This window comes from Primulina huaijiensis, chromosome 2 (genome assembly GCF_012295235.1).
Source record: "Primulina huaijiensis isolate GDHJ02 chromosome 2, ASM1229523v2, whole genome shotgun sequence".
Lineage (NCBI taxonomy): Eukaryota > Viridiplantae > Streptophyta > Magnoliopsida > Lamiales > Gesneriaceae > Primulina > Primulina huaijiensis.
The window spans coordinates 3,183,608-3,197,552 of record NC_133307.1 but is presented as its reverse complement, the minus strand read 5'-3'; the positions used below and the strand labels follow the sequence as shown (position 1 = coordinate 3,197,552).

At 34.7% G+C, this 13,945-nt stretch overlaps 1 protein-coding gene across 1 annotated transcript; it reads right to left on the bottom strand.

Moving 5' to 3' along the window:
- Positions 1-674: 674 nt before the first annotated feature.
- Positions 675-13,902, bottom strand: LOC140964313 (signal peptide peptidase-like 3). The gene is made up of 14 exons (XM_073423986.1): positions 13,504-13,902; positions 12,276-12,434; positions 11,094-11,205; positions 10,860-10,979; positions 10,049-10,206; positions 9,061-9,237; positions 4,987-5,021; positions 4,728-4,884; positions 3,682-3,735; positions 3,511-3,603; positions 2,334-2,476; positions 1,921-1,991; positions 1,292-1,375; positions 675-1,025 (listed from the first exon to the last, which is right to left on the bottom strand). The coding sequence occupies exons 1-14, from the start codon at positions 13,657-13,659 to the stop codon at positions 925-927; spliced, it is 1,620 nt and encodes a 539-aa protein (XP_073280087.1). The 5' UTR covers positions 13,660-13,902; the 3' UTR covers positions 675-924.
- Positions 13,903-13,945: the final 43 nt, after the last annotated feature.

Here is a 13,945-nt window from a genome sequence, read left to right as displayed (position 1 = left end):
TCTTGCAAAATGTTGTGATCTAATCATACTTACATGTTGATGTACTTAATAAAATCAGAATGCCTTTATTGTTGAAAGTCTGGGAAAATGAGGAAGGTAATCGTGAATATCCTGTTTAATTCTCAAGCTAATTAGTTCTATCTTTGCTTCGTCAGAAGAGATGGGCGGATGCTAAAACAAAGGACCATAGAATTTGAAGTAAAGTTTAATATAAAAGTCTCGTCAATGAAAGGCATCATGCGATCTGACGAAATACACAAGCTGAGTCAATGATACACCATCTTATTTTTATTAAACTTACTGATATATATAAGACTACATATCTATAAATATATTTACAATACTACTTTTATATCGCATTCTTATTTTTCCCCTAAACCAGCATACTACTGATATATTTTAAAATATTAAATACCCATAAATGATTTAAAAATATTAAATACCATAACAATTTTTTATAAGATTTGACCGCTGCAAATATTTTGATATTTTTCCAAAAGCAAAACACACACGAAGTTTCCAAATACATTAAAAAAACACCCTTATTTTCTCATTACAAATTTGGAAAGTCAACCAATCATATATACAGCAATATGGGGTTTCAGGCGAAGGAATTTCCACAGAGAGCAGGCTAAAAAAATCCCATCACTTCAAAAAATTAGCAAGAACGCATAGAAACAAGTATCCACAACAGAATCAATCACATTACTCAACTCCAATGAAGCTTTTGGCATTAGAAGTGAGAAAGATATGCAATATACATAAGTGAACTACCTTCAGAGTGCTATACACATTTTCAACCTTTAAGTTTCACATAAATGAAGTACAAAGTTTACAGGATTCCCATAGTCAGAAGAAGCCTCGGGGAAAGGGGAAGGCGAACTATGAGTCAATTCTGAGTGTATTGGTAACGAGTCCGATCCGTCAAGCTTCACCTGATGTGGATGTGGATTCGGTAGAAACGATGCCATGGCTCCAAAGTTGTTTTAGCTCCTTTCTCACCAAACCCAACAAAACACAAGTTCCTGAAGTTCACATGCATATATTGCATTTGTAAAAGTTGGAAAGCTAAAATTCAAACCAAAAAAGAAAAGGAAAAGAATAATCGTAGCCGTTGCGTGTTCATGTACAAAGAATACAATCGTTCCTTAAAAATAAAATTGAAAATGGCAATTTCATTAATTTATATGCATGAAATAGAGAAACAATTATGGAACTGAAGATTACAAATGATATATAGAGGGGGAAATAGTTTCTTTAACTGTATAAAATGATGGCAAGAGATTCATACCGAGTGTACAGGGAACCAGATAAAGGAGAGCAGGCTGACCGTGCCCATCCATCAAATATAAGCCTAAGTAGGTAAATAACAGGCCTGCAGCAAAGCATCTTCAATATGACTGTACTATTTAGTTCAAGCTCATTTATTGAGAGAAACTTGATAGGAAAACCGCATAGTTCTTCAACAAAGATAACTCAGAGCTTTCATGCAGTAATGGAACATGGCAAAAAAATCAAATGCCTGTAATGTTGAATGATAACAAAATAACTAGCAAGAATCATGGGACGCGGAGTATTATCTACCACGTTCGGATAGCAAGGAAAGAAAGATTTTTTATGCTGAAATCCCTTGATTAAGTACTTGTTTGTAAAATTAAACTCATGCTTTTAATTGCATGTATTTATTGTATCCCCCACTTTAACCACAAAGGTTGATCCTTAAGTCGGGAGCTTTCGGTTTTCCTAGATATGCCCAACATATTTGTGTAGTTCTTAATCAAAAAATAATTTACCGATGGGAAACTGAATTTAAAGAGGTGATGAAACCAGAAAGGTATTGTTTTGGATCCAAGCAGCACAAGCCCAAATGTTCCATACATTAGAATACAACAATACACAAAATCCAGCAAATACACTCACCAGCTCCATAACCAATTGTCAACCACAAGAAGTATCCATTCAATGAACTCTTCTTATAGGCTTTGTCAAATCTGCAACAAAACATTTTTTCCAGTCAAATAATACAGTGGAGTACCTAAAAGCTCAGATTTTTCAATTAAAACATTTTAACTAACATGTAAGTATACTTAAATGAGGACATGTACTTGTACTTATCAGACTGATACACAGAACTAAAGGTTTTTGAAAAAGCATTCACAAATTTTCATCCGAAAAAAGGCGAAATACAGCATCTTTATTGATGACTCTGCAATTTATTCAAATTCCCCAAAAAATGCATTATAACTAATGATTATTTATCCAAAGAAATTCACAAAAATTTGTAGAGTAAATCATCATATTTATCACCATCAACCACGATGTTGTACGGGTACCTATGAGCAAAGGAAACTAGTAAACCCGGGAAGAGAATGTCCCCAAAACCTATCATGTTGTAACCACCCCAAGGATCAGCTAGTCGAGGAATCCTCAAAAGCATGGGGATTGATTCTCCACCGGCTTTATCACCTCGAGCAACCTAAATTATTTGAAAAAAAATATTTAAAGTCTATATAAAGTAATTCACAAGGATTGCAATAACAATGCAAGTATTATGTGCTCCAAATTATAATTAACCATTAAATTCAGTCAATTCAATATCACAGATTAAAAAAATTCAAATTGTTCAGCATATCATTAACTTATTCAAACTCCTGCACTTATAGTAGCATCAAATACACTCATAAATCCTGTTGATATGTGTAAAACTTTTCAGCAGACATCCAACATTTCGAACAAGACTTGAAAGTTGAGTTGGAGATGTCTGTACAGTACAGTAGTTCTAGACCTATCTTAACCACAACTGTGAGATCATTCAGATTTCTTAATGGTCAAAGCTATAGACACAAAAACCTCTCAACCTTTATTTATAAATGACAAAGGTCCCTTGCACAGTTAAAGTGGACAGAAGACATGGACTGACGCACTCCAGTGTCCGAAACACCTTAAAATGAAGAGTAAAACATGAAGGAGATTGATAGGAAAATACCACGAGGTTGTTTAATGCATACATTCTACATGGCCACGTTTGCTTGTAATTTTTCAAGAATTAATTGCAAAAGTAGATATCCGAGCTTGCTTCAGAGTCATTTTCACACAATATCCAAAAGACATCAAGTAACACTGAGAAAGAAAAGGGCTGATGCTTCACATATAGATTGGTCTTTTAATCACTTTGAAAGATAACATATGACACAAGAGATGTTTCCAAATGTTTTTTACTTGTAATTTTCCCTTTTTCTCGAAGATATTTCATATAAATGAAAACACTTGGGGTACTTGTATCAGAAGACAAACAAATTCTAGTCCACAAAACAACTATATAAAGGAAAAGTACAGAAAAGTTGAATGCATATCGCATCTACATAAGGATGTTGTTTAAGAATTGAGCCCAGAGCATCCAAAATCGAGTTTACCCATGGAAAGTAGCAGACCATATAGGAACCATGTTCACAATTGATAAGCTAAAATCATAAAATTAAAGAGAGAAATGACAAATAAATACAAACTTACTGCAATCATAACGCTGTCATGGAATATAAGAGGAGACAAAAAAACCCAAAAGATGTCATATATGAAGGCACAGCACAAAAGTACTGTGGCAACCTAGAAGACAACAAAAAATGATCAGTTGATGAATATGGAGCCAACAGTGTAATTACAAAGCACGGATTTTCTACATGCCTTTATATTTGGTAATTGAGCCAGCTGCAAAACAGTTATCATCATACAAATACCCTGAAATCAAGAAAATATTAAATATTTGGTAATGTTATTTCATGTGCAACAATCAACAGCTTTTCAAGGATTGATTCAGAAATATTGAGAGAAATTGTCAAATGGCAACATAAATGCAAATTAAATAACAGTACCAGAGAGCCAAATGGAAAAACAGCTACCAAATAATCCAAAACTCACAAATATATTACTGCATGTTAATCCAGACATCTTTCATAAACATCATAAGCCATAATGGAGAGACAGCCATAGTGAAATAGAGAAACAGGTGTGGTGCATATAGGTGAAATGAAATCCATGAAGCCCGATTTTAAATGCGAAGACAAATAGAAAAACACATTGCTTCCACCGTTGATAATTTTGCATTCAATCAATAAGAAATCAAGTGTTAATGGTAGATGTAATCTAAATTTCACAGTTCAAAATTTTTTAAGATAAATTTAAAAAAAATTGAAGAGTAGAAATGTAAGCCAATAATGATTTCACAAATAAAGTCAATACTTCATACCAAATTAAAATCTTCTTTATATTTGGTCCAATTAACTCGTGTTCAGATCAACATTTCCCAATCCTATCTCTACTAAAAATAAATCCGGGCATCAAAGCAAACTCGCTGCGATTTATAAGATCTTTTGATTTACAATGGTAAACTGTCCACGGAAATATTGCAAGTGGCCAGTGGGTTTCTGATGAAACGAAAGGGCATGTGTGAATTTCTACAGAAAAGCACTTGGAGATTCACATTCAGAGACCACAGGAGAATCTACCAAAACCAGTTCGATGCTAAGCTAGTATAAATAAGTCTAAAATTTTCCAGTTTGCCGAAGGTCTAAACCAGAATATACACATTTGTTTTACAATATGCAGGATTGAGTCATACCAGCAGAGCCAAGTAGCCAACATGTCAAATCAGCACGGCACGTAGGAATAATTCAACTGAACAAATACATTCAGGAACAGGGTAAACATGAAAGAAACAGATGACAGCTTACAAGAACGTCTTGGCCAAACCAAGAGTATGACGCCTTCCTATTTGCAGCCCACACGATGGCAAATAGCAGACAGAATGTCAACACAGCTAAAGAGAAAACGGAAACCTCCCCTACAAGGGGCAGATTCAATGTCTTTTGTCCAAGACTTTTGCGTTTGCTGCTCAAATAACAAGAACACAGAAGAGACATATATACATGAACACAAGGGACTCGGTAATAATAAAAACTTTTAAGTTTACCAAACAAAATCAAATCATACCTCATCGCCAATGATACAATACAATTATGCATTCCCTGGAAAGTATTCAATAAGCATGATGAAGCACGAGTAACCTTAATAGCTTATAGATATGAACAAAATTTTAATGGGAGGTGTTATACAGCATTGTCGTACGGATGTAAAAGCAGATATAAGTAGTTCATCACATTATAATGCAAATGCACTGAATAGTCAGTCCCATAAGATTTGATTCAAGTCACAAAATTTAGATCTAGTCCACAGCGAACAGAAAAACCCAAACATATAAAGAGGCAACATAACATCATTCTCTGACATAACTCGTTGGATGCAGCTTTTTGGGTATTTTTATCCCAAAGAAAGATCTGTACTAATCAGATATTGAATGTATCTCTCACTTAACAAGAACTTTCACAGCATGTGTGACCAGGACTCATAGGTCAATAAAGAATATAAGTCCCACATGCCTACTGCAGAAATCAAGCAGCCTTGTTTATTATTCATATAAGTTCATTCACTCATTCTGTCATTCATCTCATCACCTATGCTGTTCCATCACAATAACTTTTGGTTTTCCATTATTCTAGGTATTTCTACCCATAGCACCTCTTTTGTCTTGGGCAGATGACAAATTGTATTAATCACCGAAAGTTCCTTGTTAAGAAAATCGCTAAATATCCGGTGGCTAGTGCGTATAAATTAGCACATTTCATAGCATCAAGAATATTGATGGTTTTTTAAAAAAAATTAAAAACAAATATATCTACCAAAATATAACATGAACTAAATGTTTATGTTTTTATAATAAACCACGGACCAGCTCTGTAGTTTAGTAGTACCCGCTGATCCAGTATGAATACGGTCTTTAAAATATATTTTTTTTAAAATTAGTTGTTTTCCCAAAAATAAATTTTTCTATACAGGAATGCAAAGCACCAATGAATTTTACAGGCTGCCAATTCTAAAAAAAAACTTAAAAGAATTACAGTCGTGGACTGAGGCTCCTCAAAAGAATATTTAATATAAATTCGGTGCTTTGGATTCCCACGAGGTCCGCGGCTCTTCGCAGAATCAAAAGCACCAAATTTATATTAACGTGTTTTAGGAGCCTACGACTCGGTCTGCGGCTCATCCAAGTCTTCGCTTCCTTTAATTTTTTTAAAATAAAAAATTTAAGTAACTATGAACTGGTGCGGTTACAGCTTAAAACCCGGTTTATGATAAAAAAAATTAACTTCTTGTTTATGTTATATTTTAATAAATATATTTAGTTTTACAATAGTTATGTAAAAAAATAAAACGCCACATACTGATGTATAATTGAGGGTCCAAAATAACGAGCTACGAGGGAGTTTATGAAACCCTACATTACAAGCCAAGGCTTATGTTCCAAAACAGAAAATAACATAATAGGTCCATATGGAAAGTTTGCTTAATGTAATGACCCGAATCCTTATTTGAATGAAGTACTAATTAAGACATTATTAAAGAGATATTAATTAAGCATTATTAAGGATTGATTAATTGATTATCAACATGTTGGGATCCACTGAATTAAGGAATTGATTAATTGATTACCAACATGTTGGGATCCACTGAATTTAAAATGGACCATCCAATCTACTTCATATTATATTATCTAAAGAAATCCAACTAGACGAATGGGATTATGACACGCGGCAGATAATATTGAGTTCGGATCTTCTGAACTAGCCCTGATGCAGCCTATAAATAGAAGTTGATTTCATTTGTTTCCTATATCGCTTTCTCTCACCTTCTCTCTCGAATTCTAGCAATATGCCTTGGGTTTTTAGCCAGTTTATAAGGCAGTTTAGTATCGGGAAGCTTCAGAACTAGTGTCGACTCGAAGGGGTCGATGAACTGAGACATACAAAGCGAGACGTCATCAACGGGCTGACGACGGACGCATGCATAATTCTAAAGCTTTAAATAGTGATTTAAGTATCATTATAAAGAACTTTGAAGCATGTTTAGTGATTCTGGATCTGACATGATATTGATTTCACTATGTTGATATTGTCTAAGTTCACACGAGTAGACTTTCTGTCAGATTGTTTAGTAAAGGACGTGATGTACTGACTGAGATATCCAAATGTAGTATACATACTTATATGATGTATATTTATTTGTTGCATGATACATGTTTTACTGTTTTGACATATTCTGCATGACATATCACTTTAGGTCAGATTTCTTTTGAGATATACCTCGTTTGTGTGGGACGCTCAGTCATGTTCTATATCATGGACGGTTGGGTATCGAGAACTACAATGTCCGACGGGACCCACGGATTCTGATGACCCTGGACATTGTAAGTCACGTCCTGATGATGAGTGTGAGAGCCAAAACATGCCTATGATAGATAGAGACTACACACTCAGGCGCCTCTAGACTGAGCATAAGATTCCTGACTTGATCTTTGATATCCGAGCATATTGTATTTTGCATGTATCATATCAGTTCGTATACTCGCACATTCTCGCATTGGGTAATTGTCGTTCACATCCTTGTTTTCAACCCCATTTCACTAACCCATGTCTTAGGTTGGACGGTTTGGACAGTCATGGCAGTGGCTAGAGCAGTTGGGTTTTCGATGGTTATCAAGTGGATGTTTTATTTGGTTTCTCGTATTCTCGTGCAGGATTATGATTTCGATTTAATTGTATTAACAATTAAGACTGAAATTATTGTTCTGTTTTCGTTTGAGTTATTGTTTACGTTGTTTAATTGTTGTTATTAAGTTTTACTCATGCATGCTTATTAGTTTTTTTAGTACGGGGACGCTACACTTCAAGTTATATGTTGTTTTCAATGAAGATGAACTTCATCAAATATCAAACTCAATCCATCACAGCACCTTCCCCAATCATGCAATCCCAATCTCTGTATAAAACAGGGGTCCCAAGAAATATAAATAGTTTTCATAGGTGAGACGAGACGAAAACTGCACTCTCAATTTCTTGCATCAAAACCTGTGAAGAATGTAATATCAGCAAGGTTGTTCTACATGGGTGGTATAAAGATATAAGCCCATGCATGAACCACTTGCCCTATATTCAGCACTAGTAAAAAATGGTTTCCGTTTCATTATTTTATTGTTTCACTTATTTTATTATCTAATTCACCGCAGCCAAAGAATGATGCTCCACATTGAAACATGGAGCTTTGGTCGCTAAACCTACAGCCCTGTTATGTAGCAAATTATAAAGGCTCAGTGTCATTCTGCACTAAAGAATAAGCTGCAGTTGACAAATCCAGTATTAGTGAAAATAAGCTTTTAATTTAACTTCTTTTATTTCATCGCAGACGGAGAATGATGCAATCACATCGAAAAAGTTAGCTTTCGTCACTAAAACTACAGCCCTGTTATGTGGCAATTATAAAGACTCATTACAGTCATTCTGCACTAAAGAATAAGCTGCAGCCTTCATTCAGTATTATTGAAAATAAGGTTTTAATTTGACTTCTTTTATTATCTACTTCATCGCAGCTAAAGAATGATGCACCACATTGAAACATGTAGCTTTTGTCACAAAAAAAGACAGCCTGTTATGTAGCAAAATTATAAATTCTCATTACATTCATTCTGCACCAAAGAATAAGTAAAATTATAAAGGCTCATATCATTAAAGTCATTCTGCACTAAAGAATAAACATACATATAACAATCTGATGACGATGATGATGGTAAGAGAATAATGTTACCTGTCTCTCTGAGTTAATACACTACATCCTAATACAGTATTTTTGTCAATCTCATAATAGTCGGGTGACAAAAACTTTTGCGTAACATTGTTAACAGTTCTCACTGTTTTCTTCAATAATCTAATCAGTATATTATAATAGATCGAATGTTCACTTATTCCATTCATTGTAGTCAATTTAACTGTGTTTTTCATGTTAGTTTCATGGTATGCACAGAGGTTTACAGTTTGCCTGCCTCCATCAGGATCACCAAAATCATGATAGTTCATGTTCATAATTTGCGCGACTATAGATCGCCATAATATATAATCCGTGTCATCTATATATCAAGAAGTAAATGGCAAACATGTAATTGAAGTTAACATCTACCTCGATACCTCCAATGCAGAAGAGAACAATTAGCAGCCAGACAAACCAGGATGACATAAACAGGTAAAGCAGGACCAGGAAAGTCGACGCCGTTATAACAAAAATTACAGCACTTTTGGTAGTAAGTTGGAGGATTTCCTTGTCTTCCTCATCGATGGCTGCTGTAGCATTAGACCCCTAACATGAAAAAAGAGACCTTATGCATCCCGTGTTCACCATAGGAAAACAGATGAAGCTTCGACTTTCAGAGAAAAAAATACAAATTGAAGAAAGAAAGAACTCTTCTACTTAATGCTCAACATAAGTAACTAGAAGCCAACAACTTTATCATGTGATAACTCGGTAAATTTTTTAATAACACCACAAACTCTGATAGGAAACTTTATTCTCACGTTCTATTTAAGTCTTATTCTGTTTCATCCTAGTCACCGAGTTCAGGACTGTTTCATCCTAGTCACCGAGTTCAGGAACCAAGGGAGCAATTTAAGAAGTAATGAGAGAGAGTTACATAATACAATACAAAAATCACAATCTGATTTAAACTATATCAGATCCCAATAGCTTAAATCAACATAAGAACAAATAGTTAGCTCACAAAGGCTGTGATACGACTGGCTAATTGGTTAAGGAACGAGAGAAAGTAATATCAGCACCAAGAATCACTACTACAGATATACTTATTGTACAACATACACATACCTGAAATGTATCTCTTGTAAGTGATTTATCACATATAAAGAAGTGAAACATAAAATCAGAGTCGATGGTGATAAATTAAATCGCCATTCAACAGATCTTTTTAATATTCACAAATTGAGTTGATATATTGTTAGTAAAAATGCCAATCATAATGCCCAATAACATGCTTCATGACGCTATTCAAGAAAAGAAACAATATATATTTTTTTGTAAATAACATGTCTATCCAGAAAGAGTAAAGATCTGTACTGTACAAGAACGTAAAGAAAATTTGTCTAGTTCATGTAACCTTGGGCGACAACTCATTGTAGCGCTCATCACTTTGCTCTGTCCCAGTGAATTCTGACCAAAGTGATGCAGTAACTATTGTACCAACAGCCATCAGCCATAACAATATCACTGAGTAGTCTAAAATTGGACGATTTGGAGAATATAACAAAAGTTCGACTGCATTTGAAAACATAAAATTTAGCACTTCAGATTCCTCAGAAAAAAAATATCTTGGAATGAGATCAACGGATACCATGATATTACAAGAGCACCATGCAAAATATTAATAAATATGACAAATCAGGGTATCGGACTAAGGCAAACATGATTGAAAGCTAGCTTTATGTCATTTTCCTGACGATATTGAAGATATCCATCAAGGAATGGCTTCTGCTGTTGCTAATCCAATTGAGTTCAGTCCATGTTCATGGCCATGCTCCAGTAATAAGACATCCTCACATGTTTGTTTTGAACTTTTTATTCCTAGATTTATTGTTTTGGCAGGTAAGATGGATTGTCAAAAAAGTTCAACTTATTCAGTAACTATTATTGTTTGTTTTCAAAAAAAGAAAAAACAAGAAACGATGCATAAGAGCACCTTCGATAGAGTTGCCTACATGATATTTAAATTAAATCAAAAGTCTTTCAGAGAATTGATAATATACGACACATCTAAATTGCAAAATTCAAATAATTCCAAATACCAAATCATTTTGAATCAACAGAAAACTGAAACTAAAAAAATGAATAAATGCATCGATAACTGCATGTAATCTAGTATAATTAAGTGAAATAGATAAAGCATTTTTTGTTCGTGAAAATGGAATTACCTCTCATTCCTTCCACCAGGGAATTGTTTAATTCCGCTCCTTCTGATTTAGTAATTGCAACTACTGGAATTGTAATGTTTGGAGTGGTGTCATTTGCAGCACAACTCATCTCCAAAAGATCTATGGAAGTTCAGGAAGGATGCATCATTAAGGGCAAAAAGAATGAACTAAGCCAAGATTGGCAGAAACAAACTACAAGCTCTATGAATTTGCATAATAAATAATAAAAGCTACCTTCGCTATCATTTATCACCACCAATCCTGCGGCTCCACCCACTTGTGCAATGTTAGCCTTAGTCGTAAAACCGCAATCACCACGTAGTGCCAATACAATAGATCCTGATAACTACAAGGAAATATCAGACGCTCTTTGTGTTATGATTGATGACTGGTTTGACAAAGAATTCGCATTCAAAGTAGCTACAAATGCAAAGACTCGCGCATCCAAGAACAAAATGAATGCTTCTTGACACTTAACTACGCCTAATTGATTTTACAGTGACCACAACATAGTAAAGATGGAAATGACAAATCCTTCAGAAATCTTGAGCACCAGTTATGGGGACATAGGAATGAAGGGAGGAAATTACCGTTAAGGAGTGAGAATTACATTAATGAACCAAAAAACAGAAAACATAACAAATTGTATCAAGAATCGTGTATTGATGTGTTACTCAGATGGTTTACTGGTTTTAATTATCCTGATTTCCTGTTGACAGTTCAATATTAGTTCATTACAGGGATTAAACATACAGCGAATGCTAGGATTTTCAGATGTAGGCCTCTTGCATTAAAAAAAATGTATGAGACCTTGTTTTTTTTCCTTCAATTTTCAATAAGCTACCTCCTTTATGACAATATCCAGTACAGCCTCGAGGAATTTTAAAACATAAAATTCGAAAACCACAAGCTACAGATCATTATCAACAGTATTAGAAATCAAAGAAATGAAGAGATTTGAATTTCAGCTACATGTATAACATAGGGGACACCAACAATTCAAAAGTGATGTTAGAATCTAGGTTCAATAGTGTTCACCTCATTGCCCGACTATTTCAGTATGTTTTGAATTTTCAAAATGAAATCTATCAGAACCAGAACTACGTACAACATTTCCTAGCTTTACTTTAGGTATTCAGGATTTCTTTTCGATATCATCCCTCAACGACAAGAGTTTTGTCGAATTCCATCCAATACCAGCTAAGATCCAAAACTCCATTCTTCGGGCGAATGAGGATGAGTAAGGATTAAGGTCTAGACTAAGCCCCATTACAAGATCAAGCTAACATTGCAAACTCGGGTATCAAAGTGACGGGTGCTTGCCCAATGCACTCGTTGAATGAGATAGATTAATTGATGCTCCAAAACTAAAGGAAACTCCAAATAAAAAGAAAAAAGACTGCATAGAAGAAATACCTTAGTAGATGAGGATGAACAGCTATTCAAGGGAATTGAAAACGTCGCTGGCAGTCTGTGACCTTGTTCAGTGTCAGTGGGCAATATAGAGCCAAATGCTGCAGTTATCCCACTTATTGGATCCTTTTCAACCCCATTTACCCACCTGTTGACCTTAACCTGGGAACAAAATGATCGATAATTAAAAATTAACATCAACCAAGAAAACATCATTTTCACTTTTGGTATGCTATTTCTCATAAGCCGATAGCCAACAAGAAAAATTTACATTCCATAAAGTTTCACTTCACTCTCTAGAAACAAAAACACGAGTTTGATTTTTACGTCGCGTGCCTACACCTTGGAGCCAATTCATCAACATAACATCCATCAATAAACTCAAGTTCATATAATCTTGTACCCAAATAGTCCCGCCCTTCTTTGCAAATAGCATGAGTAATAAAAAAACCTAGTAAAACTTATTATTTATCGGAAGTGGCTATCATGGAAATCAAGCCCCAAGTACATCACTTCATCACACGAACCAAACACAACGACAACCAAACACTATAGCTTGAAACAAAAGCAGTAAAATACAGCTTTTTAAATTCAAATGCTAAATCATGAAATTGATACTTGAACAAAAAATAAATACTCATACATACATATATATGGACAAGGATTGAATAAAGGACAAACCTAGGAAGGGAAATTGGTGCTTTTGCACAACATTTATTTTGAAAATGCAGATTTTGTCCCCTTCATTTATTTTGATTAAAATAATTGGGTTTGTCACACATGATAAAATGGGTAACTGCATCATATCTCCTTAAATTGTGAACTGAAAAAATAAAACGCCCCATCAAAAGCAAATGAACTCAAATTACTATGTATTGTTTATAAAATGCATTCAAAACCCCAAAATCAAATCAGTATCAGATGATAGGAATTGCTCATTATTATCTCATCGATCCTGAATGCTTTAGTACTACAGTGCAACTTAGTGGTCAATAAGGATGTTGACATCGTTATTCAAAGAACACATGCCATTGCTTAAACTTCAAGCAGCCACTGGATCCTAAATGCACATGTTTGCACCAATATGTCAGCAAAATGTTGCTACTTTCCCTTCACATTTGTCTGTGCGTATTCACCCAATACAATAACAATATTTTAAGAAACTGAAACACAATAGAAAACAACAAAGAACAAAAACAACGACATATTACTTAGGATTAGAATATCATACCAATCGGAAGTCGTTGCCACAGGATGCAGAAGCACCTCTTGGGGCGGCGCGTGAGACGTCGTCCCCGGCGGCATTGGACAATAGAAAGAGCAAGAAAATACACAAGCGGGATAAAAACAATACACCCAGGGACAATCTATGAGATGAAGCACCCATACCTAAAAAATTTCAAATTTTCTAAATAATGGAAATCGATCGAGCAAATTTCACATGTTCATCCTCAATTTTCACATAATTTCGATGCAAGGAATTGATTAATCCCATTTTAGGATGCCAATTACTGATTGAAACATGGAGAATCGAGAAGAGAAGAAGAGGAATTTGGGGAAGAGGGGAGACAGGAGAGCAAAAGATGCGTCGGCACGTCAAAAAAAAGTTCATGCGATTATACCCAAGAGACGCGTTGTTCTCGTTGTAAAAATGCTTGTTATTGCAGTGCATA

Excerpts from the sequence above, each read along its gene's own strand:
- LOC140964313 (XM_073423986.1), bottom strand. The coding sequence starts at position 13,659 with ATGGGTGCTTCATCTCATAGATTGTCCCTGGGTGTATTGTTTTTATCC. Across the intron at positions 4,885-4,986 it reads ATTGTATCATTGGCGATGAG|CAAACGCAAAAGTCTTGGAC; the intron begins GTATGATTTGAT and ends TTATTTGAGCAG. Across the intron at positions 1,026-1,291 it reads TCTGGTTCCCTGTACACTCG|GAACTTGTGTTTTGTTGGGT; the intron begins GTATGAATCTCT and ends TGTGAACTTCAG.